The sequence below is a fragment of the Strongylocentrotus purpuratus genome, unplaced genomic scaffold, assembly GCF_000002235.5.
Source record: "Strongylocentrotus purpuratus isolate Spur 01 unplaced genomic scaffold, Spur_5.0 spur5_scaffold_12, whole genome shotgun sequence".
Taxonomy (NCBI): domain Eukaryota; kingdom Metazoa; phylum Echinodermata; class Echinoidea; order Camarodonta; family Strongylocentrotidae; genus Strongylocentrotus; species Strongylocentrotus purpuratus.
In genome coordinates, this window is record NW_022145597.1 from 19,463,752 (window position 1) to 19,489,702 (window position 25,951).

The 25,951-nt window shown below is 40.3% G+C and overlaps 2 protein-coding genes across 2 annotated transcripts in view; both read right to left on the bottom strand.

Annotated features, from left to right (window-relative positions):
- LOC590330 (multidrug resistance-associated protein 5) lies at positions 1-24,710 on the bottom strand. The gene is made up of 24 exons (XM_030982030.1): positions 24,567-24,710; positions 23,238-23,474; positions 22,118-22,294; positions 21,260-21,407; positions 20,400-20,548; positions 17,736-17,843; positions 15,822-16,026; positions 15,061-15,182; positions 13,998-14,267; positions 13,081-13,284; positions 12,210-12,391; positions 11,697-11,776; positions 10,588-10,781; positions 9,735-9,869; positions 8,893-9,022; positions 7,598-7,880; positions 6,820-7,006; positions 5,691-5,780; positions 5,018-5,207; positions 4,281-4,440; positions 3,394-3,472; positions 1,678-1,791; positions 1,185-1,349; positions 1-350 (listed from the first exon to the last, which is right to left on the bottom strand). The coding sequence occupies exons 2-24, from the start codon at positions 23,361-23,363 to the stop codon at positions 246-248; spliced, it is 3,603 nt and encodes a 1,200-aa protein (XP_030837890.1). The 5' UTR covers positions 23,364-23,474; positions 24,567-24,710; the 3' UTR covers positions 1-245.
- The window catches only part of LOC115922486 (multidrug resistance-associated protein 5-like), an 11,793-nt gene continuing 9,732 nt past the window's right edge, over positions 23,891-25,951 (bottom strand). The window contains exons 5-7 of the mRNA XM_030981411.1: positions 25,489-25,647; positions 24,567-24,714; positions 23,891-23,899 (exon numbers count right to left, since the gene is read on the bottom strand). Of these exons, the coding sequence (XP_030837271.1) occupies positions 23,891-23,899; positions 24,567-24,714; positions 25,489-25,647 (316 nt within the window). The remainder of the gene's footprint in view (positions 23,900-24,566; positions 24,715-25,488; positions 25,648-25,951) is intronic.

Below are 25,951 nucleotides of genomic sequence, written 5' to 3' on the forward strand. Positions count from 1 at the left end.
TTCATGGCAGATGATAAGAAAAACTTTCAACGGCTAAGAATTACCAACGTTTACAAATTTACAGAAATTTACCCTTTTAAGAGCTAATGATTTCATACTTATACCACAATTATCAAAAAAAAATTGCTTGGTCCATTTAGAAAGCACCATCATTTTACACAAAATCATATAATCTTTGGCATGTTGATTAAGGAGACGTCATGTTAAAATTGGCAACATTAATTGTCACATGATTATCGATAACTTCAGTCCATAATTCCATCTTTTTGCGCCTCTGCCGCTGCCATCATGCCGCTGAAGATAGACCTTGGATTGCTTCTCAGCGTAGAAGGAGTATCGAATTCGGCGACCTGTGGAAAAAAGTGTGGGTAAAGAATGTTCGATTGTACTTTTTAACAAATTTATATTTTATAGGCGGAAATATAATACACAACAATAAAGAAGGTCCGGGGAGGAGTGGAGGTTTATACCCACAGATTTGCGCATAATCTGAATTTAAATGATGTCATTTTTTTGTATTAGATGATTTCTTTTTTAGAGTTCAAGTATACCTTGTGAATTTTCCCAACTTCTGTTCCAGTAAATATGTCTTTGGGAAAAAAAATAAAGAAATATCTGAAACAACCAACATTCGGGATTTTCTCTTCTCTTTAATTCTAGCCCCCACCATCGCACCTTAAATGAGAGAGCCCGGAAAGCGGTAGGGGCGGCAGGGTGGCGATATTGAATTCTATAGAAGAAAAAGGCCGGAAATTGTCAGCGCCCCCCCCCTTCCCTTCCTGGCAGTATACTATTTCTCCCCTATCGTAGCCAGCAAGTAATTGTTGCAGGTAGGAGGGAGCTGTGAGGGCTGCTAAAGATAGCATAAAGTAACAGCACAAAAATACATGGATGATTATGTAATACGTGCCCAAATATCTTCATGAAGGCATGACGACAAACGCCCAAATGAACCTACACATAAGGACAAACAAACTACAATAAATGCATAACTTGCAAAGTGAAACGAGTGGAGAGGTCACAATTTCAAGCCTATTTCAAAAGCAAACATAGAATCTTTGGGTGTACTTCTGGATGGCCAGATTGGTATTAAACGGGGGCACGGATCGGGTATTCTCCCCCCTCCCCCAATAAACAAACACAATTACAAAACAAAATCCGCCAGTGTATGGAGTGGCGCTTACCCTTCCATCATCCATGACTAGAATCTTATCCGAGTCTAGTACAGTGTTGAGTCGATGTGCTATGGTGAGTGTGGTACAGTCTTCGAAAGCTGTTCGTATTGTCTGCTGTATCAAGCTGTCTGTTTCTGTGTCGATCGCTGCTGTTGCCTCGTCCAAGAATAAGATCTAATTATATTTAAAGAAAGAAATGGACACGAATTGAAAAGAAATTCACTCATGATGCCTCTTACCCTTCCTAACCGTTGCTTAAGTAAGCAAGGTATGTACTACAGGTCTAATCACTTCAGCTCATTTGGACATGTCCCTTAATTACTCTGGATATAAAACGGTCTCTTTCGTTAAGTAGATACTGCGATAAAAGTAGTTACATTTTACATTTGGGATATATAATGATGTAAATTTAATGTGAAACATAAAATATGTGATACAAAACACCTCGGTAAGAGGATGATAAAAAAGAGAAAAAAACAAACATTTGGGATATCACTTTTACCTTGCTGTTTCGAAGTAGAGCTCTGGCCATGCAGAGAAGCTGCCTCTCTCCTACAGAGAAGTTATCCCCACCCTCGGTAACAGGAGCTTCCAGCTGATGATCAAGGACACTAATCTGTAACAAGAGGATCATGCAAATAATAATAATAATAATATTTATCTTTTTTATAGCGCTTAATACAAATGTCTCTACTCTCTAAGCGCTTTACAAATATATTATATACCTCACTTAAGAAATCCAGCCATCTGATTGGTCGAATTGCATTCATAAACTTCAACTGTTCCTGTAAAATTCTCGGTAACCATGCATAAAACATTTCAATATTTTTAATAACCATGGTTATTAAAAACAGTTGGTCAGCCTCCATGGTTACCCCATAGGTTTACATGTTAAAAAATGGTTTGAGCGATGGAGGATGCCGTATGTGTGCGAAGGATTGGTCGGTAATTTCAATACAATTGAATCTCGATCGATCTTACCGACAATTTTATCTTGCATTGTTGACATGAAGACGAAAATAAACTTCCAAAAACAAAAAAACAACATCTGCCGATAGATCTTGATCTAAGTTCGTGCCAATATGCATTGCAAAAGTAAAAGAAGAGTCCGTATATGGAGCTTTTGCGAAGCATTCATCACACGCGAAGCCGGTTTCAATCCATTTTAATGTATATATTGGAGAAAACTGCCAAGCATGTTAGCGGCGGGCCATAGCCGAGTGGTCTAAGCGTTGGTTTTCGGTACACCTCTTGTTGTACGCAAGGGTTCGAATCCCGTCTTCCACAAAGTGATAAATATTTTTCATTTTTCATTTTTTAGTCTATTTTTTTTCGGCATATAAAAGTATTAATGACTGCTTTAATATTCGAGAAATAGTTGTTTTCATACGCTCTCGGGAAGGTTACAATTGGGCTATTCCCCTCGGCAAGCCTCGGGGAATAGCACAATTCTAACCTTCCCTTGAGCGTAATAAAACAACTATTTCTCTCAAAGCAGTCATTAATACTATACTATTACCCCGGTCATTTGATTCAGTGCTTGCCCGCACACACTGAGTGCACAATCAAATCTATAACTGTAAGGGTGTGTGGGCTAATTGGTGGTGGTGGTTATTTTACCAGACTGCTAAGAAAACATAAATGCATGTTAGTAAGCAACCAGAGGACAGACGGTTTTAGGTCCCCTCCGAGAGACCTGGTAATGAGGATTAATGCCTTACTAAAGGGCACTAACGCATCGCCTTGGTTTCGAACCCGGGAGACGACTGCTCAGCTACCAACTGAGCAATCGCGCCTCCTAACTCACTTGAATTTTAATCAAATTTGTCGGAGAGATGGGAAACTTTCCCTTGTCACTCCCCCCCCCCCCCCCCCCCCTCTTCCGATGGAAGTGTTTGTCCCTCCCAAGAATGTTCAGTCGGTTTCAAAGACGCCTGCGTACATGATTCTAGTTATTTTTGTATAGTTTAGTCACGGCGAAGTTGTTATGGTCAGGCCTGAGTAGTTTGGGTCATGTCTGAATGGATTCGCCCCCCCCCCCTTTATACCGGTTAGCATAGTGTTACTTATACTATAATAATCCAAGAAAACAATAGTATACCCTTATCAAAAGGCGCGTTACGCGGTAGAATCTGATTCATTTATTAGAGAGAGAGAGAGATTAGAATAAGAAGAAAGAAAAAAATATAGGGTGTTTATAGAGATGTCAAAGGCTTACCCGTTCTTTCATGTATGCCTGTTCCAAAGCTCCCCATAATTCCTGATCACTGTGCTCGTTAAAAGGATCCAGATTGTACCTTTAATCAGAGAAGAAAAAAAAAAAATCGAATTTCGTTACTCAATTGCACATTTTTTCTCGTGAAAGATAAAGCACCGTCATGTTTCGTTAAAAATCACGGTAAAGTGAAGACAAAATATAATGCCGGTAGGTATTCAAAGATATTGTTCAGCAATGTTTCGGATTATAGCCGCCGTTCCCGCGTCCTCTTTATCACTCTGCAGTCCTAACGCAGACGATTATTTCCAGACATTCACACACTCGAGACAACTACTTCGGCTACTTATTTACATAGACATTTGTAAAGGAGAGGGTGACATTTGTAAGACATTTCTGACTCGGGGAAAAAAGGTGAGTTTTCAGATGATTTTTCTGCCAAGCAAATTTTAAGGAGTGCGATAACACAATGGGATGCATTTTTCTTTTGTGTACTTAAAGTATGCCACGAGGAGTTTTAAATGCAATTTTTCAAGACCCTACTTAGACCCCAAAGCGCCCCCGAACGTAAGCCAAACACACGAGCGTAGCGAGCTCTGAATAGTGACGTCACACACAGGACAAACAGCTCAGTGCCGTGTAGCAGTCTGCAGCTAGCCAGCCGTGTCCCGTATGTGACGTCACAAATATTGACGCTCTATAAAGGACCGCTGATTAATGCAGAAAATCTGGATCTCAAAACATTTTTGAGAGTTGATTACTGCGGGCCCCAAACACATATTTTGAAGAAAAGAGTTGTTGTATTTGATCAGCAAGGCTTCCCCTTCGCAATGAGTTTTGCATCAATTCAAAACACTTTTGATTCTTCGTGTGGCTACTTTAAGACCAACCTGATATTTCCGATGAAGAGGACTGGGTCTTGAGGAATGATGGAGATCTTAGACCGGAGATCGGTCAGGCCTATGGTACTGATGTCGAGTCCGTCAATGGTCATCGAGCCTTCGTCGGCTTCTACGAGTCGGAACAGCGCAACACTGATCGTCGACTTACCTATAATAATGAAGGATAGAAAATATCGTTAATATAGGCCTAATATTTAGTTCTAGTACCGATAATGATGATAATAATAATAATATTGGGTATTTATATAGCGCGCATATCCACCATGCATGATGCTCAAGGCGCTCCAACTATTACCCCGGCTCTGCTAGGCAGCCGATTTCGGCGCTCACAGCATTCAAGGATTTCCTTTCTACCGGTATCCATTTAACACCTGGGTGGAGAGTGGCAAATGTAGATTAATATCTTGCCAAAGGATATTAGTGCCGTGGCGGGACTCGAACCGCGGACCATGTGATCTACAGTCCAACGACTTTTCCACTAGACCACAATAAGAGTGTGTCTTCACAATTTTGCCACTTCTTTGCCATTTATTTTGTTGTTCTGTTTAATTCCAAGACATATGGTTTCCGTTTCTGTTTAGGTTTGGCTTTGGTCTTGGTCTTGGTTTGAATGTTTATTTGTTTGATGACGTGTCATGAGAAAAAAATGTAAACAAATTTTGAACGAGTGTCCTATTCTTTTCATATTTTGGAAATAAGAAAGATATGAATGAATGTATCCTTACCAGACCCGGTACGACCAACAATGCCGATTTTCTCTCCACCTTTGATCTTGCAGTCTACATTTTTCAGAACTAGAGGAAGCTCTTCACGATATCTCATCTTGTAGCCTTCGATTCGGATCGCACCATCACTAGGCCATTCCTTTGACGGTCTGTTATCCAGCACCACTTCGGGTCCTTCTGCTTCTAAAGACTTTAGGGAGATACAATAGTATAATGATTACGTTTCCGAACGGCTACCCGAATCCAGTAGTTATCCAGACACTGATATATATATATATATAGGATGGAATTATCCACAGGCATTGAGCCATGCAACCTGTAAAATGATTTAGGACTTCATTTAAAGCCCCACTGCACCACTTATAGCTACTTGCGCCCTCTATATAGCAAACAATACATAATCAGTGCCTGTTGGTCGCTCATGATCCCCTTTGTCTTCTTTTAATTGAGAGTTGAGTTGATGAGATAACCACCTGTCAGTGACCTCGCTGGGAGGTCTAATCCCCCTGCCCAAACTTGTACAGACTGGAATTAATAAAATATATCATCATAAAATTCATCACGATTACCTGACCCCAATACTCCTCCGTGCCATACAAGTTTCTTGATCTTTGACCCCCCCCCCCCTAATAATAATACAATTAAAAAAAATATTGAATGGGTATACTCTTACCCTGTTATAATCCAGGATCCTCTCTGCAGAAAAGAACCTGCCTTCCGTCTCTGCCAGGGTACTCATCAGAAGCTGGAACATACCAGTCAGCTGGTGGATCAAAGAAAAGATTGGTATAGGCTACCTTTAATAATAATAATAATATTGCGTTCTTAGTTGTATAGCGCTCATGTCAGTCAGATTTGACCCTCCGGCCGCTCCCGATTATTACCCTGGCTTTAGCACGGCTGCCATACGGCGCTCTAGCATTTCAAGGAACAAATTCCTACCAGGTACCCATTTACTTCACCTGGGTGGAGTGTGGCAAATGTAGATCAATGTCTTGCCAAAGGACATTAGTGTGGCGGCGGGACTCGAGCCGCGGACCTTGTGATCGACAGTCCGGCGACGTATCGACTCGACCACAACACCTTTCAACACTTGTTCAGAATACTTTGTCAGCGGGGCGTTGTGGCATGCGCCTGTAATCCAGCTATCAATGTATTCAGCCAAGGACGCAGGTTCGAAACTGAGTCACATCTTTCGGATGGTGACGTTAAAAGTCGGTCCCCAGACGTAAATAATCATATCTGATTGACACACACACCCTAGCAATCTACTCTCTGATCCGCCTATACAACGTCGTATTAAACGATTCCTGATTTGCACCATTCTGAATGTGCAGTTTACGACTGGTTCCTATAATTTGAATTTAGACGTCTGTGAAACATTTGATTTGCCTGCAAAGAGAAAAAAAGATGATCCGTATTGCAATTATTCGGTTCATCCTTTCGTGAAATGTTCTAATGCGTGCAAGAAAGAAAGGGCTTGGTATATCTTTGTCCAAATCATTTTCATGTAATAATAGTCCGTCCTTGTATAGCGCATAATACTTAGTCTCTATGCGCTTCCAAAGAGTTTCGAAAATTATTACCCTAACTTTAGCTCCGGCTACCGATATCGGCGCACAGTGCATTTCAAGGAATAATCCTACTAGGCACCCATCTACCCATGGCAATGTAGATCAATGTCTTGCCAAAGGATATAGTGCCGCGGCGGGACTTGAACCGCGGACCTCGTGATCCACAGTCCGGTGGCATATCCCCTCGACCACGACACCTATACATATATATACACTGGATGAACTTACCTGTATAGCATAAGAGATGGCCAGTCCAGCGGTAGAAGTAGCAATGGTACCTTTGGTGAGGACAACCATTAGATTGGTCCCGGTAACGATCAGGACAACGAGAATCTCTAAGCGTGCTCCAGCCCATCGGTTAGCCATGCGAAACAGCATCATAGGATGAGCGTTGATGTCGAGTAGGTAAACGAATCTATTGAAAGAGAGAGAGAGAGAGAGATGACAGGTGACTTTAGCCGAGACATCTAAGTAAAACGACAGCCTGCGTGACCATAGCCCACGAGACCGCCATTGTCGGTTTAATAATGAACCCTAAGAAGGGTTGTTAAGGCCAGCGACACTTGCTCCTGCGACAGTTGTTCCGCGATAATGCCCTTCCTTAACTGAATTCCTAACTTCAACCCTAGACCCAGCACTAAACCTAACCGTTTAACCTTACCCTAAACATCATAACCTTAAACCCAACAGCAACCCTACCCTAAACTTATGACGAAATAAAGCTCGAGGCAATTTTCGCCGGAACAAAAGACAAACATGCCGGTCTCCAGCACCCTTTCATAACTTCCCAGAAGTCTAGTAATGCCAACATAGTCCGTGACGTGAACTATAGCCGACTTACTTTACAAGAGAAAACAAAAATATCCTCTCAGAAATCCGTATCACTTTCGATTTGTATACATTTGAAATGTTCCAAAAGAGAGGTTGTTCCTCACAAGTACTTCGTGTCACTTCAAGTTACTAACAGTTGACGTAAATGCAGCTTCTACTAGTTGATCTGACTCACTTTTTGATCATATCAGCTGTCTTATCGTAGGCGTGGATGGTGGCCAGGCCCATCGCCGTCGAGCCGATGTGCGAGAACCATGGCGACCGACTCACATTCTCGATCTGCTTGAGGTCGTTGACGCCCTTCCGATAGAAGTTCATGATGAAGTAGAAGACGATGAGGATGGGGACGACCGCGGCGAGGAAGTAAGGGAAGACCACGGAGATGGTGACGAGAGAGGCTAGGATCAACGACACACTCATTAACGTCAGCTCCAGGTTGATTGGGAGGATGACGTCCACTGTAAAAGAAAATCGAGGGAAGAACAAAATTAATTGGCGCTTTGGGAGTTTTACGTCAATTGAAATGCCCTTTCCAGGGACCCGTTTCACAAAGCCTTTTTTCAATGACAAATGACAAAAATCAGTGACAAATCTATTGATAACCAATCAGAAGCAAGGATTTCAGTAGCTTATAACAAAACATGTCATTTGTCACTGACGACAAGTTTTGTGAAACGCCCCCCAGGTGTCATGATCTAATGGGCAGTCACTAGACTGTGGGTTAAATGGTCCGCGGCTCAAGTCCCAGCAAAGATAGTAGGGACTTTTAGATTCGCACCAAGACAATAGGTCTACGCTACGATCGACGTCCTTTTGATGCACTGCCTTGAATGGACGTCACACGTATCAGTCCACTCAAATCTAAAAGTCCCTATTATCAGCGCATAGAGAAACTTATGTTTATTGTGCGATTTATAAGTATTCTATTATGTTCATCTGTTACCTGGTAGGAAGTAATGCCTTACAGCTTACATCGCCATGCCTTGACTTAAGTGTTACACCATGCAATTCTACATCATGTAACCCTGAAAAGTTTACCTCCAATCCGGTATCTCAGCCTTAAAAAGCTGATAGTTCACTCCAAAAGATATCAATGGGCGAATGATCCTCCATGAAAAAAATAAAACGAATTTTAGGCCGATTGGGCCAAGTCAAGTAATTGTTTTTCTTCTTTCTTTCTTTCTTTGTTGCTTGCTTGTCAGACATTTTTGCATATGTGCCCCCCCCCCCCCCCTTGCAAGAGAATACTGCACCTGCCCTTGGAATATTCTAGTGATACTTTTGAGTATATAGTACTTGCGTGAAAGTGTATACCAGAGCATGTTTCACGAAACCGTCATAAGTACAAGTTCACCGACATCTCGTTCAAACGCGTGTTAATTTGAATATACGCGTTTCAATGAGATGTCGACGAACTTGCACTTATGACAGTTCCGTGAAACGCTGCCCATACATATAGGGAATACGTACGTTCATCCATATCTTTAGAGAACCTGTTGAGAATTCTTCCTGTCGGTGTGGTATCAAAGAAACTCATCGGACTCCTTAAAACCTTCTTGAAGAGGGTGTTGTGTAGCCTGGAGGAAGCCCGCATCGTCAACTATATACACATAAGATGGAGCAAAGAGTACATTGATTTCCAGCGATTAATCTTATATTAATTAATCCGGTGACTTTACCTCCGGACTTTATTTCGTCAAATATAAAGGGTTAGGGTTGTAATTTGAGTCTTAGGATATGTTAGGATTACGGTGAGGTATAGTGTTGGGTCAAATGTTGAGTTAGGAATATGGGTGATGTAGGAAGTTTTCACAGAGCAATCGACGCTTGAGCAAGTTGAGCATTTGTCGTAGAACTGATTCTTTTCTGAAATCGGAAAAAAAGTAGTGAAATACGAACAACTGATCTTGATATAAACTGAACATTTTTGAGATAATGTGATCCATCCATCAATATTTTTACCACCTCTTCGTAAATATATGTCCTATAGATTCAGTGGCGGATCTAGAGGGTAAACAAGGGGACGTCCCCCCACCCCCCCCCCTCCAACAAAAATCTGGTATACCATTTGACACAAAATGTACGCCTGCCCCTCCTCTTCAAATTGTGTTCTTGCACCCCTCTTAAGTTTGAGTCCAAAAATGTAGCAGGAGAGTGTGATAACATTTGTCGGTTGGTTGGATAGTTTGTATGTTTGTTCATTTTTTGTTTTGTTTTTGTTTTCTTCACTTTTCAGAGATTTTATTTGACTCGGACGCCACCCTGACAACGTCCTTGATCAACTCCTACTACATTTACAAGATTACAATTACCTTCGAGTAGACAACGCTTTTTAGTAGTGCTAAGATGAGGATGACCAGAAGTGAGCCTCCGTAGATTCCCATGTAGAAACCTAGCCTATCATCGTTCGTCAATGTTGGAATTTCGTCGCCGAGGGTCTCGTTGTACTACGAAACAGAACAAAAGCATGTGTGAAAAAGGATTGTGTTTTTTAAAACTTTAATAATTATGCTCATTAAGCATAAAAAGGTGGGAAAATTGGAGAGAACAAGGATCAGAGGAGAGAGAGGAAGAGGGGGAGGAGGGGAGATTTTATGGAAAGGGTCGTTTCATCACTTACCCCTCTCCCCCCACCCCTCCACTCTTCCAGCCCTCCAGCCCTCCACTCTTACACCCCCCCCCTCTCTCTCTCTACAACAACTGCAGCCACACCAACAAGATGGATATGAAGAAGGAGGAGGAGGAGGAGAAGAAGAAGAAGAAGAAGAAGAAGAAGAAGAAGAAGAAGAAGAAGAAGGAGATGTATAAGAAGAACAATAACAACAACAACTGCACCACCAACAACAACAATATTAATATGGTGAAGGAGGATGAGAGGGGAGAAGAAGAAGAAGAGGAAAACTATGAAGAAGAATAACAACAACAACAACAACAACAACTGCACTACTAACAATAACAACAATATTAATATGGAGAAGGAGGATGAGGGGGGAGAATAAGAAGAAGAGGAAGAATATGAAGAAGAAGAGGAAAAAGAAAAAGAAGAAGAAGAAGAAGAAGAAGAAGAAGAAGGATAAGAAGAAGAAGAGAAAGAAGAATATGAAGAAGAAAGATAAGAAGAAGAAGAAGTAGAAAGATACGGGGAAGAAGAAGAAGAAGACTTACCGGTCTGTTCAAACTGTTTTCAATCCAGAAACTCAGCCACCACGCGTTTGCCGTCAGCAAGCCAATCACAACCAAGTATGAGAGAACGATCACAATAGCATTACAATATCCACCCATGGCCATGATGTACCCGTGGTAGGTTTGCCAACCCAGTGTTGCGCTACCCCGCTCCTCCGCCGTGGTGAGCTGTCCAACTGCATCGAAATATAAATGGGGTGAATTAATGAGTTATTGATATTTTGGTAAGTTTTCAGCAATTAGTTAAATTTGTATTCCGTTGTATCATATGAAAAGTTAGGTTAAAAAAAAAACCCATCAAACTCCAAAGACACTTTTAAGAAATCAACTCGACAATAACTTAGAGACATCTCGAGGGCAATGCCAATATACTTTATATTGGATACGTGTTCAGATTAAATGAATTAAGTGAATGCCTTGGTGATGTTTACACATTCCGAAAGATGATGCTATGGAAGGCCATTAAAATACCCTTATATCTTGTTAAATGGTTTTGTTTTGTTACCCCAAAAAACGGACGTATCCAAACATCTCTCTCTCTCTCTCTCTCTCTCTCTCACGCACTTACAAACACTCACTCTCTCGGAAGCATTAACATAATCATAGTCAAGATGGTAGTAGTCAACAACTTTTGCTTATGAAAAGATCATCCGATTCTCAATTGCTTGTTGTTCCGAAAACTAAGAAATCATGGGGGGGTCGGTCATTTGCACACGCTGGACCTCACCTATGGAATCAATTGCCACAACATATTCGTTATATTTCAAGTGTAGATTGCTTTAAACATGCCCTCAAAACTAATTTGTTCAAAGCGGCTTTCCAGTAGATTTAGATTTATTTTACTGTTGTTGTTCATCTCTGTGTGTATTTTTGTGTACTCCATAGTTCTCCATGCGCCTCGAACACATTATTCATGTGGAGGTGGCGCATTACAAATACTCTATATTAAAAGGAAATTTTGACGAAATGTATTAGAAAATATGGATGTAAAAAGTATTTGTGTTAAAGCAAACTCAGAGAGCAAATGCTGTGCAATAACCGAGACAGCTCCGATGAAAAAAAACCGAGCAAAAACTGAAATTCAAACCTACCTTCCTGGAATGAAGCGACGCTCTCAGCCTCTATCTCGCTGGCCACGCTCCGACTCATCGACTTCTGACGACTGATCTGTCTACAAAGACAAAAGGAAAGATCAAGATTCGCAGGTGTTCTATATTCTATTTTTTGTTGGAAAGGGGGGGGGGGGTCTTCTTCTTCTTCTTTTTTTGGGGGGAGGGGGTATTAATCAATATTAACTACACACCTGTCTAATTAAGAGTTTCGATTGATCCAAATTAATTGCAAGTCTGCTAATTAGTCGAGAGTTTGCAGATCCCTATTTCTTATTTACATAATTACGATTGATACCAATCGTAAATAAGTTGCGATTAATATCAGCTCTGTATACGACGGGGCCCAGATAACAGATGAAAATGGTTCCAGTGATGGATTTAGGAATACAGCATGCCAGAAGGGAAGAATCTAAAATGATTATAAAGCAATAAAGAGTATCAGAATGGTAAATAAAATAAGTAATACAAATCAGTACGTGATTTATATTATACCGTTTAAGTTTGGGTGTCATGGGTTCCTCGACTTTCTTCTCCTCTTCAGGTGGTTTGGTATAATGTGCGGTGATGAGACGGGCATACTCTCCGCCCTCCTCGTCCATCAGCTCCCGATGAGTTCCCTGCTCGGCTCGTCTCCCCTCCATTAGGACTGCGATCGTGTCACAATCCTGCAGGAACTGCAGAGAGGAATAAAGTGAGACAGACTGAAAGTAGTGAAGTGTACTTTTTTCAGTCTTATTTCTCTATGTAACTCATTCTAATTCTATCCCTCTGCGCCTCAGAATAGTTTACTAGATTGTTGGCGCGTAACAAATGCTGTATTATTATAAGTATCATTATTAATTCTTGTCAGGGATGTGGGAGGTGTACTTGATAAGGGAATTTTATTTGAAATCGGTCGGCATACACAGCTCAATTAGAATCATCAGGGGCGTTGCCAGAGGGAGAGCCAGAGGGGATGACTACCTGGATTTGTCTGAGATTTGGCATTTCCCCCAGTGGCAGACCAAAGCGCTTAAGGTAATATTCCTATTACTAGAGTCTACTTGTAGGAGAGTAATTGTCTATCATACTTAATTTAGGCAACAAGAAAATCTTTTCCATTGATATTAAGACAAAATTTGTCTTGGTCTCACGAAAAATTGCCAAAGATTAAATCGTTCATGCCGAATAAAATGAAAAGGCTCGCTTATGTCCATCACACAAAATGGTCAACGCTTAGTTAGTGACTTTGTACAAAAGGAAAAAAGTGCAAATTGAAAAGGGCAAATATTGCGTTGAATTATTGTCTCATGGAATTTAAAATTGACGCAGGTAATGACGGAATCCAATTGACGCACCGTGTGTGCAGCGGGTATTACTGTACCTGTAACTGATGTGTCACGAAGAGAACCGTTTTATCCCTGAGGGCTCCCTTGATGCAGCGGTTGAAGATCTGTTCGCCGACGTGCGCGTCAACCGCGCTCAGTGGGTCGTCGAGTAGATAGACATCGTGGTCGGCGTAGACGGCTCTGGCTAGGCTTATCCGCTGTTTCTGACCACCGCTTACGTTGATTCCTCGCTCACCGATCTAAAAGTGTGGAATATTAAATGGTTTAATTTGCCGGTGTTTTTAAATCTCATGCATATCTATCTTGAACAAAGTTGCACTTGAAGATTTTAAAGTTAAAAGAGCCACCCAATCAAATGGACCGACACCTGGAGCCTGGAGGCGTTTCACACAACTTGTCATCAGTGACAAATGACAGTTTTTGTTACAAGTTACTGAAATCCTTGCTTCTGATTGGTTATAAGCAGATTTGTCACTGATTTTTGTCATTTGTCATTGAAAAAAGGCTTTGTGAAACGGGCCCCAGAAGGACAAGAGAATGTACAAGACATTACACTACCCGAAATGACAAGATTTTGTCGGTGATCGGTCGATTTGGGGTTGGTCTTTCGGTGTGGTTGGAGTACAACCAATTCATGTTGTATGGATACCTTTTCGAGAAGAAAGAAATTGCATTCGACAGCCAGATATTTTGCAAGAGAGCCCTGCCCGACTGAGCACTTACTTTTGGATGAAAGGTGTATTTCATCTACACAAATGTTTCCAAAAATAACCGTTGAAGTTGATAGTTCGTCACACAGGGTCTTGGAATATTGATCGTAAGTCTGTTCGCCTATTCGGATATGATTTACAATTATGATTACCGTAAATAAGTGCAGTAGTCTGTGAATCAATCGCTCGATATCATTCATGAATCATCAACCAACAACGAAAAAAAAGGAATTTCGGAATACCTCAGTTTGATCGCCATCCATTAGGATCTCCATATCCGTTTTGAGACTGCATGCGGTAAGAACCGCGTCGTACCGCTTCGCGTCCATTCTCGTACCGAACAGGATATTCTCTTGCACTGTGGCATTGAAAATCCAGGCCTCCTGCGCCACATATGCTAATCGACCTCTGACCTTGCAGCTACCTTTGACCTTCTCCATTTCACCCAAGATGGCGGAGATGAGAGAAGATTTACCGCTGCCGACGAGACCGCATACACCCGTCAAAGTTCTCTGCAGAAGAAAGGGGCGAAGACGTTCCAGTAAATTACGTAATCACTTTCACTTCCGCTCTACTACTGCTACTACTTCTACTTCTACATTGTACAACTATTACTACCATTTCTACTACCACTACTACTGCTACAACTGCTTCTACTGCTTCTGCTGCTACTACTACTACTACTACTACTACTACTACTACTTGTACTATTACTACTACTACTACTACTACTACTACTACTACTACTACTTGTACTACTACTACTACTACTACTACTACTACTACTACTACTACTTGTACTACTACTACTACTACTACTACTACTACTACTATTACTACTACTAAAACTACTACTACTACTACTACTTCTACTACTACTGCTACAACTGCTCCTACTGCTTCTGCTGCTACTACTACTACTTGTACTACTACTGCGTTGCCAAGAGAGGTAGGGGCAGGAAGCAATGTCCCCCTTTTTTTAATTTTAGTCAGATCTTAGAAGTAGAATCTGAAATTGACGCTAGAAACCCACAATGTAACATTAATATTATAAAGCCGTAAAGATTCATAATGCACCGACAAAACTGATCTATCAAAAAACTTTTGCAATGTACGAGTGTGAATATTTTCTAAACTTTCCTTCTTACCTCAAGAAATTGTCAGTCCATATAGATCTTGATACCAATTATACCTGTGCTAAATTTGAATATGTTTTGGTAGTTGCACATATTGTTTATATCATGTTTATTCTATTTTTGATTTTCACTCTATACTGTATGAAACATTACTTAGATTATGTCTTACCTTCTTGAGTTTGAAGTCGAGATCAAAAAGTGCCGGCGTGATTTTGGCTGAATTATAGCCCAAAACGTCACGCTCCGAAGCCAAATGCCCATTCGACGAATTGGAATGCTCCGACTTCAATTCTTTATGTGTGGTTTTGGACAAAAAAGAAAGAAAGTGATTTTGAGTAAACAATTAAAAAAAAGGCAACTTGATGATGTAAATAAGTACTTGACACATGTTTTCCTTTCAAAAGGATAGGAAGAAATAAATTTATGACTCTATCCCTGAAGAAAATGTCTCCACACTCTTTGCTAAACTGGTAAAAGAGTTGAATTTCGTTAGGTATTGATTTAAATGGAAAGAAGGAAGAGAAATCATTTAAAACCTTGAACCGAAGCTCGTCCTGTGAGTATTAAGCGTGCCTATGATGGCTCACAGTCTGTCGTCAAACTTTAGTACCTCTTAGCTTTTTCTCCGACCATTGACAACGAATCTTCTGTTCTATTATGTTATTTCCATCATTCTTGAAATTCATGAGACTACATAATTCCTGTTATTTCCTGAAACGACTAATATTAAGGCATTTTCCACCTCTTTAGAAAGTAAGTTGATATTCGTGCAATTGCCGTCAGTCAGCCTCCCCCCACTCCCCCCCCCCCGCAACACTTTTTGTTGTTGTTGTTGGTTTAGTTTATAGGCGCTTGTCATTCAGAAGTGAATATTTACGCCTAACATTGTAACCGTAAGCCTAGGGTCGTTTCAAAGTAAAAACTCCGAACCTTCACTCCTCTCTGCATTGTTAGGTTTCCCTCTCTTCTCCTTCTCCTTCTCCTCCTTCTTGTTCTTCTTCTCCGTCGTCTCATCATCTAAACCTTCAGCTTGGATAACATCCCAGCCGAATGTTGCCCCGGTAATCTCTACCATGTTTTCACTGCTATCTTCGAGCTCCTCGTTCCGTTGAATCTTTTCGAGAATCATGATTTCCTACACACGGAAGAATGACAGATAATAATCATAATAATAATATGTCTTGTTTACCTAGGGTAGCCTCATCAGTATTCATACTGTTCTCCTTGAGGGCCCTGCAATCGTATTATTACCCCGATCATCGGATTCAGGCTTACCCGCACACAATGTATGCACATTCTCCACTCCCTGGGGAGCATTCCAGCCAGTGCATCATTTTTACAAAAGCACACTTGCTAATCTAAGCACATTAGCTTTCGCGTCCTACCGGGTATGTATCTTAAATTGAGAGTGTGTCATGGAAAACGATGGGCGATTCTTAAACATTCAAACAAACGAACATGTATTTAAGGTACTATGTCTCACTTGAAGGCCAAAACATGAAAAGGTTACATTCCAACTTCCCTCAAAACAAAAGGGCTTGAAAATATCATTTTGTGGGATTTAGCGAGCGCACTCGTTTAATTAAATAATATTTGGCCATTAGAAGTAGTGGGTTATTGATGTAGACAAATGCTATTGAAGAAAAAAAAGTCAGTCAATCACTCAATAGTTTTTGACAGTGAAGTCTAGGAAGTAAAGGGGTTTCCTTGCATAATTTGAATACTAGGACACTGCTAACGTTTACATTTCACATGTAGGACATACGTGACATATTCATAATTCGTGCAAAGTTCTACAGAGTTTAATATTGGTCGCAAAAGGGATACACAGGTCGATTTGTTGTCATAATAGGGATTAAATGTTCATTTCCTAGTCCTCTTGTCAGAAAATAGAGGTGCATTAATCCGTTATATTTTCCTATTAATGTTTCTGTCCTTGCACACTTAAAATATGTTTGGACACAATCAACCATGAGGAAGTCCGAGTCACCATGATGCTGTTCTGATGTTGTGACAAATTAAGCTGAAGGTAATACTTTCCAGGCCTCTGCACCACGAATCTGGAATGACCAGCCAAGATCTGACCGCCTGTCTTCCTCATGAGATGTTTTAAAGACCGTCAATACTATTGGACCAGAAGGGATTAGACCACACAGCGAGGTCACTGACAGATGGCTATCTCATTAACCCAGCTCTCAACTAACATAAGAAAAAGAGGATCATGGGGGACCAACAGGCACCGATTGGGGAAGTTTTCTATATAGAGGGAGCAAGAAGCTACAAGTAGGACAGTGGGGCTTTAAAGAAGGCAATAAAGGTCATCCTTTTCAATGATTATCGTTACCTTCTGCTACTGGTATGTTAATTTGTTTGAACTCTGTGATGCACTGTGAAGCCGTTTACTGTGTGGACAAGCGCTATACGAATGACTTTGCTATTATTATTATTATCAAATGTCAACAACAACTATAGATTTATGAACATAACTTGAGCGTGTGTGTGTGTGGGGGGGGGGTACAGGCGCGGATCCAGGATTTCTTAGGGGAGGGGGCCCAACTTTCTTCTTTTTGTTTTGCTCCCGAAAATTTGAAAATCGCTCCGGCCGAAAAGTCGCTCAGTGGGGGGGGGGGGGGGGGGGGGGGGGGGGGGGGGGGGGTAGTGAGCACAAAAAAGGTAAAAATCACGTGATTTTACATGATTTTTTTTCTCAAGGGGGGGGGGCCGGGCCCCCGGGCCCCCGGGCCCCCCTGGATCCGCCACTGGGGGGGGGGGGGGTAAGAGAACATCCTGGCATGAACATTATGTTATACGCCTTTTGACCGCGTGCTTGCTTTATATTCATACCTTGAGACGACGGAGGGCCACGTTCGCTTCGGCTATCATCCTAACAGCGTAGGGAGTCGGGCCCAGAACGACTCGCATCACATTCAACAAAGACACCAATGTAAACGCCTGCAAAAGAAAAAAGATTTTTATATTGGTCTTAATGATTAAGATAAGATTTTATTTTTGCTGTTTAACAAGTCAAGAGGTTCGGAGAATCATCTTGACAGCGTAGGGCGTCGGCTCTAAAACGACCCGCATCATGTTCAGCAAAGACTCAATATGTCAACGCCTGTAAAATAAATAAAATCGCAATTATGACAGTCGTCTCAAATTTCCTTCCAGATACCATCAAGCTCTTGAACTCACTATCCAAATCCGCCATCGTCTGCACCTCTCTGCGATTTCAAATTTAAGAGAAAAAACACATTGAAGTTATTTGTGAATCGAAATTCCTTTCTACACTTGATAAGAAATTTCAGGAATTCAAGTGTCACAGAATGACTAAAAATGTTAACCTTCTTGAATATTTCGTAATTTTCAATATCTTGTTTGTTACTAATGATATTTTATCAAATGATTAAATTGAATATCCCAATCATAGATTATTCTAGCTTAGTTTTCGAGCATGTAAGATAAACGCAGAGCTTTCCTATTTTGTAAAAAAAAAATCAAGGCCATAACATGCGAACCACATACTGTTAACTTATTGCTGCTCAATACTAGCTGAAATAAACGTAAAACTTCACTCCTACATCAGAAATGTATTTTGTTATATTATTTTTGATGTACTACCATCTGCACGATGTACTGTAGTGAACAAATGAATCTGAATTTCACGTAGGGTGGTGGTATCAATCCTGTCCCTCAAATCAAAGGAAAAAAACGAGTTTGCCTCATTTCAGACTGTGATTAAAAACAAAAACAGAATATATTTCCTACATATACGAATCATTCCTATATCCAATAACACATTTCGCACGTGCCATTATTATCGTTATTTATGTACATTGGCCTTTACGGGGTTTTCTAATGACTACAATACGGTTGAAATCTAAAAGATATTCCCACCAATTTACAATCTTTTATATAACTATGCAATCGCATAATATTATGACATATTTATTCCCAATATTCTAAAAAGAGAAATGTAAATTTACTTAAAAAGTCTGAACTTTGGTCCAGTCGTAGACAAATGGCGGCCATATTGTTTGAATTTCCGTTTATTATTTGTCATTCCGTTTGCAGAACAGACAGACAACATCATTTTGCTAGAGGGGGGTATGGGGTGTGACAATTCCCTCCCCTCCAAATTTAAATTTCCCGTCGGCAAATGTGACATTTATTTGTATAACCTTGGCGGCAAATTACAAACATTGAAGACAGTTTCCTACTCTTTCTTCTCGCTTACGAGCTTGACCATCAGCCCCGCCCGGCCCTCATTCAAAATGGTCAATGTACGCCCCTTAATTAGACTACAGTACATCCCTCATAATGCCCTCGTCGTTAATAGAATAAACCTGAAAGAACGGTTTGTCATTGTTTACTCAATAATCCACTTGCACCCGAAAGCAAATACTTCGTTTTGAATTGAAAAGGTGCAGTTTTTTTTAAGTGGACACGGTTAATCAAATATGTATAATACAAAAATGCTGACATCAGACACTCAAAATGTTTGAAATGCGACGAGGTTTGGGCATTCTTAAAAGAGAGCACTTTTGGATTAAACAGTGTTGTATTGCTATTATAGAAGGCCATCAGGGTAGCTCGGCTAAAGTATGCTGAATCATAATAAATTTTCAAAAAATAGTTTTAAGCACTACATAAATATTACGATTAAAATTATTATTGTTATTGTTTAATTTAAATAGAAGAAATACATTTTCAGCCATTCAAAATCCCTTTGCATGGCATGCATATATGTACCAGTTACAATCAATTTTAATAATACATGTATAAATGCACAGTATGAAAAAGGTCTCAAGCGTGAGTTAGGTAATTGAAACTCTTCAGGACTTTTACCACGAGCTACGTAATCGTTTCTTTATACTCAAAACACGTTAAAGTGAACATTTGTTAATGCGAACCAGAGACATCAGATTTAAAGTCATGCCTATGAATTCGCAGACGATTTTCCCCGTGAAATCATTTTTTAATGCGAAAAAAGGGTAAATGACTACCAGCATCTCAACAATAATGGCTGTCGCGCATGAGGCGCCATTAAGATAGCCTTTCATCTGCGCTAATCGAGTATGTGAAGGCAATTAGCCCATACGCCAGTAAGTCGACGCAATGTTTCCGGTGCCATGTTGCACTCAACTTTTGTACCATGTCACTCTTACTGGTGCATCAAATGCCACGCCAGTCGCTGGCGCAGTCCTACGTCAGGGAAATGACGCATCATGTGCGATGGGCTTGACATATGTCATGAACAAACTTTCGACTTCGTTTCTTAAGTCCGTTAAACACGATGCGTCATTTGCCTGACGTATGATTGCGTCAGCGATTGATGTGGTCTTTGACGCACCACGTGAAGGCGATGCGGTGCGCACATTACTGACAACAAAGAACAGTTAATACATTGCGTTGAGTTACTGGCGTATACATGGGCTTCTTGCTTTCATTTGCTCGAATGGCGCAAGCCTGACGTAATCGAAATGACGCATATCGTGAAACAATCCTTACCTCCGTCGCCGACAACGAGTTTCCTAAGGCTACGTGAATTATGATGGATAGAACAGCAGCTAGACTGGGTACGACGGGGACGACGGAGAGACTAAAACTCTGCAAGATACCAGCTCTTTCCAAGTAAACTCTCTCTTGCGCACGGATAGCTGTAAATAAGCAGAAATATCAATATCTTCTCTCGTTACTACTTTACTAAATGCATTCAAACAGTATGCCTTATACAGGATAGCCTAAATACTATTAATATTGTACTCCCTGAGGGCCCTGCAATCCGGGCCTGCAATCATTATTACACCAGAATGTCGAGGAAACAAATTATTAAGATTTAACAATTTTACATAATGTAAATACGCGTATAAACTTCGTTACAAATAAATTATTTGTAAATATAAGGTTCGGATGTCAAGCAAATGCGTGTATTTAACTTTACAAGTACTAAATCTGATTTCAAATTTTCACAATATTTAGTTGACTTTTACAACGTTTACCAAAATATATATCCAATGTTTAATTATATTATTATTAATAATAAATATGCTACGTGGGTTTTAACTCTTATCATGCCACAGGGCTAATCCCCATTGTGCCAAGCCCCAAATCCCCCCGTGCCAGGTTGTTTTGGAGATAATCTGATTAACGCGATGGTTCTATGAATAGCGAGTGCAAAATACACAGCACAGTCCAATGAGCATGAACAATAACTGCTATTACGAATGCTGCATTGCACGCACATGGCACTGAAACGATAGCTCTCTCGCATGTACAAAGCAGTATAACGATAGCGTGCATGCAGCCTTATGGCAGGCTACGAGTTAAAAAGATATATGAATGATGAGTCAAATCAAATTGAACCGAACCTTGTATAGCTTTGCCAAAAGGCGACTCCCAGGCATACATCTTGATGAGTTTGATGTATGTCAAGATCTCGTTCATCTTTTGAACCCGAAGGTCAACGTACTTTATGCATTTCATACGGATCTTAGAGATGATTCGACCAACGCCCGTCTGAGTGGGAGAGAGAAAGATAGAAAAACAAAATAAGCGGGAAGGGCCCGTTTCTCAAAGCATTTTTTCAATGACAAATGACAAAACTCAGTGATGAATCTGCTGATAACCAATCAGAAGCAAGGATTTCAGTAGCTTATAACAAAAACTTTTATTTGTCACTGATGACAAGTTTTGTGAAACGCCCCCCAGGACAACGACATAGGCCTATACAGATAAGCAGAAATACAGGCGAAACCCAGACAGGTAAGCAGACTGGTCGTCTGAAAGAAAAGCGGATTGACAGATAGACAGACAGATAAACTGATATACATACAGACAGGAAGACATAATTCAGTATGCCCAATTAAATGGGTCGTTTGAAAGATAAGCAGATAGACAAATAGACAGAAAAAAGACGGATAAACCTACAGACATAATTTATACAATTATACCCGTAAGACAGATAGACGGGCAGTGAGACTCAATGAAAAGGAAAGAAGCCCGGAAACAAAGGACCCCTATAAAATAGATGAAGATGAATTGAATGCAAATACAACGTGATTAAGAAAAAGAAACATACAAAGAAAAAGACATAGAAGGCGATCACATGTGCGTCGTGATTGGGGAAAAAATAGGTGTTTTAACATTTTCAAACTGATTGAAGGTATCTTCCAGATTTCTGTTATCTTTCTTCTAAATTTCAAAGTCGTGAAGGCCACGTAACTCACCGTCAACGGCAAGAAGATGAGGTATGTAATCGCGGTTCCGATGAGGGCTCCCGTACCGATGATGACCTGGACAGCGACCAGCGCAGCGAGGAGCATGACCAGCGATGAAATGATATAGTTACCCAACAGGCAGACATCGTACAGACGCTGACTGTCGTTGGCGCATATGTTCACGATCTGGAAGGAGAGAAGGCGACATCGATGATGACGGTAGGGGGAACAAATATTTTCCATTAAAAACGCTTAATTTAGAAATAAGAATACCAAGATACCTAGCAGTATAGGGGGATATTTAATTTATTTATACAAGTAACTTATTTAATGCTTCTTTTACAATTCACATTACATCCACTTATATACGATATAACTAATGCACGGTGCGTCAAAGGCCATGCTAGTCACTGACACAGCCTTACGTCAGACAAATGACACCTCGTGTGCAATAGGCATAACGTCACAAAAGAAAGAAACATTGGAGTGGTGTTTAAAAGGCTGTTACACACTTGGTATCATTTTGGTTCCCGTAGCACTGAGACTAACGCGATCTTTGACGCACCATATTTGATTGGTGCCGTACAAAAGTGAATGCAAAATGAACAAAACAAACATTTTCATTGAATTACTGACGTTGACTCAGATTACCTTATTAACGCAGGTAATAGCGCATCGTGTGGTCGTGCGAAACGGGCAGCGTCTTTTTTCCTAACCTAGCCATCATATCGCTGCATTTGATTGGCTCAATAGGAACTTATACGTCATGCGCTAGTCATAAATATTCATGATACGCACGCACACAGAAGCTGATGCGATAATTTATCAAATAATGAGATTTCATACAAAAATTACAAGGGCAACGCTATGTTTACTTAAAATAAATGACATTGCAAGAAAATCGGGAGGCTTACCGTAAACGAATGACTACCCAGGTCGTAACGTATCCATAATCATTGCGACATACTGGTTAGGCCAGAATCTGGCCGATTCAGTTGTGATCTCCACCACACCGTAACCAACGCATATATTCATATATTCAAATATTAATATCCATCGCTAGGATGGCTAGGTTATGTTTTAAAAAGACGCAGACGGGCATAAAAAGACGCAAAAGACGCAAACCCACCTCTCCCACGCTATGATCCTTCAAACTCCTCAAATCAGCCAATCTTCGGAACGCCAATGCGAGCATCCCGCTACGAAGTCGGGTCGCTGTTCGGCAGCTGAAACACCAGAAGAACACATCACACATGATACGGATGATGTTGAGAACGAATACGGCGACGACGATGACAATGCCGTACCACACACGGTTGTCGTTCGCGTCTTCGACGTATTGTAGTAACAGCTGAACACATACTGCCTGGAAATTTGTAGGGCAAAATAAAGCAAAGGAGGTACTTAAAATATGACTTAAAACTACAAATTTAGTCATGAAAGACATGATCGCACTGACAGTCAAAATCAAAAACATCTACATAAGTCAGTTTAAATTTATAATTTGTGCATCAACATTAACATTACAATGTCATATTACTAAATCCGATCGTGAAAGGGTATTGGCATTGCCATGATTTCGTGAATGGCTTGGCAATCGTGTTGAGAAGAGAGATGTTATATTTCAAATGAAAGAAGAGACTAAAAAAGATCAGCTAACCTGAACATATAAACATATCTACTTCAACTTAAAGAAATGTCCCCTTTAATATTCAGAGTTCTCGGAAATTCTCTGAAAGTCGATTTATTGTAATCTTAGGCGACATGGAATCAAATTACATTTTAATACAGCTAAGAATCATAAACGATAGAGTATTAAATTTCATATGAAATTCTAAATTTCCTTATACGAGATTCGAGAGAAAAAATGGAGAGAGAGCAAGTTGAGCAACGTCTAAATAATCACAACATTAACCAATCCGATCTAACTGATTTGTTGGCCATAAAATCATACTTATCATTGCAATGGGTTTATATCTCGCATGTCAAACATTTTGAATGACAAGAGAACAATTAACGGGAAATTTAACGAGTGGGATCACAGAACAAAATAGATAGTAATTACAGATGGATTTGATGTAGACGAAATAAGATGCGTCAAATAGTTTATTTAGTAGTAGTATGTAGTAATAGTAGTAGTAGTAGTAGTAGTAGTAGTAGTAGTAGTAGTAGTAGTAGTAATAGTATATTAGTAGTAGTAGTAGTAGTAGTAGTAGTAGTAGTAGTAGAAGTAGTATTAGTAATAGTAGTAGTAGTAGTAGTAGTAGTAGTAGTAGTAGTAGTATGTAGTAATAATAATAGTAGTAGTAGTAGTAGTAGTAGTAGTAGTAGTAATACTAGAAGTAGTAGTAATAGTAGTAGTAGTAGTAGTAGTAGTAGTAGTAGTAGTAGTAGTAGTAGTATCATTAATATAATTATTATTATTATTTTAAAGAATCATGATGAAATAGAATCTTACCGAAGTTACGAAAGATGCGAGGGTGGATATGACGAGAAAGAGAATGGAGATGAACTGTCTTGTACCAACAAAGCTGAGGGCGACACGACCTAGGGATACGTTTTTCTCCCCCTTCTTTGTGACTTCTTTCTGCCAGTATTTCTCTAATCTAGATTCAAAGAAAAAATACCAAATTGAGACAAAATAGGAACAATAAGTTCTACTTCCCTTTCCCATTATGAGCATTGAAAACTTAACTTTCCCAGAATCTTCCGAGCTTCTTGAATTCAACAAGAGACACTGCGAGTTATGAACGGTGTTGAGTAACGACGAACTACTACGTACTACTAATTGCAACGAATTACTACTGATCCCTACGGACAAATACGAGCTGCCACGAACTATTACGAGTTATTTCGTGGGCTTCAATTTCAGCACACAACCTGGTGCAGTGTGAAAAGGAAACTCGGAAGCATATTGAACAATTTCTAGATTAAATATCAAAATATTACATTGCAATGACGATAATCATATTCTCTAGAATGTCTTTTAAAAGCCTAATTTATAATTATAGCATACGTCATCAGAATAGTGGCGAAATACCAGATAATATTTGTATCATTAAAAGTGATCGATTTATAGGATGATTCTTAATATGGGTCCTCGGGAATCAATCTGCAAAAGAAAATCCCTATTAATTATTTGTGATATTTCTTCTATATTAAGCCTCGGTCACAAATGCCATTACGAACTGTTACGAACGCCGTACGAACGAAATTATGGTTCGTACGAACCTTTGAGACAGTAGCATCAGTTTGTTTGGATGGAGCAGGAAGATGAGAGTTTAAACTGAAATGCGACGTAAAGGGCGCTATTTCGTTTTTCAAACGGCTTTAAACTCTCATCTCCCTGGATGGAGTCGTTTTGGCGGTGCTGTACTTGCCTGTCGCCATTGTAGTCGCCTCTGTCGTAGTCAGATATATTCCAGAGGTCGGTGTACTCTAGTGACCTCTTGTAAGCCTTGTAGAATAAGGGTGACATCCAAGACAGCCAGGCGAATGAGAAGAAACCGCTGTAGTCCAGGGGTGAATACTGCTCCTTGCTGAGAGGAGAATGGTGGATAGAGGGAAGGGAGAGGGAGAAAATTAAGAGAGAGAGAGAGAGGAAGAAAAGGGAGAGAGAAAGGAAACGAAAAGACAGATGAGGGGAGGGAAGGGCGAATGGGAAAGAGAATAGAGAGAGAAAAAGAAGAGAGGTCAATGAAGGAGAGGTGTATATTATGAAAAAGGGAGAGAAGTGAGAGGGTGCATACAAATTATAAAAGGGAGGGAAAGAGAGAGGGGTAAGAGGAAGAGAGTGAGAGAGAGAGAGAGAGAGAGAGAGAGAGAGAGAGAGCAATACGAGGG

Bases quoted from the DNA above. Each gene is read 5' to 3' on its own strand.
- LOC590330 (XM_030982030.1), bottom strand. From the start codon at position 23,363: ATGTGTGATGTGTTCTTCTGGTGTTTCAGCTGCCGAACAGCGACCCGA. The intron at 17,844-20,399 runs GTAAGGATTGTT...TTTCTTTTGCAG, and splicing joins ACTCGTTGTCGGCGACGGAG to GCGTTTACATTGGTGTCTTT. The intron at 15,183-15,821 runs GTTCGGAGTTTT...CCACACATAAAG, and splicing joins CAATGCAGAGAGGAGTGAAG to AATTGAAGTCGGAGCATTCC.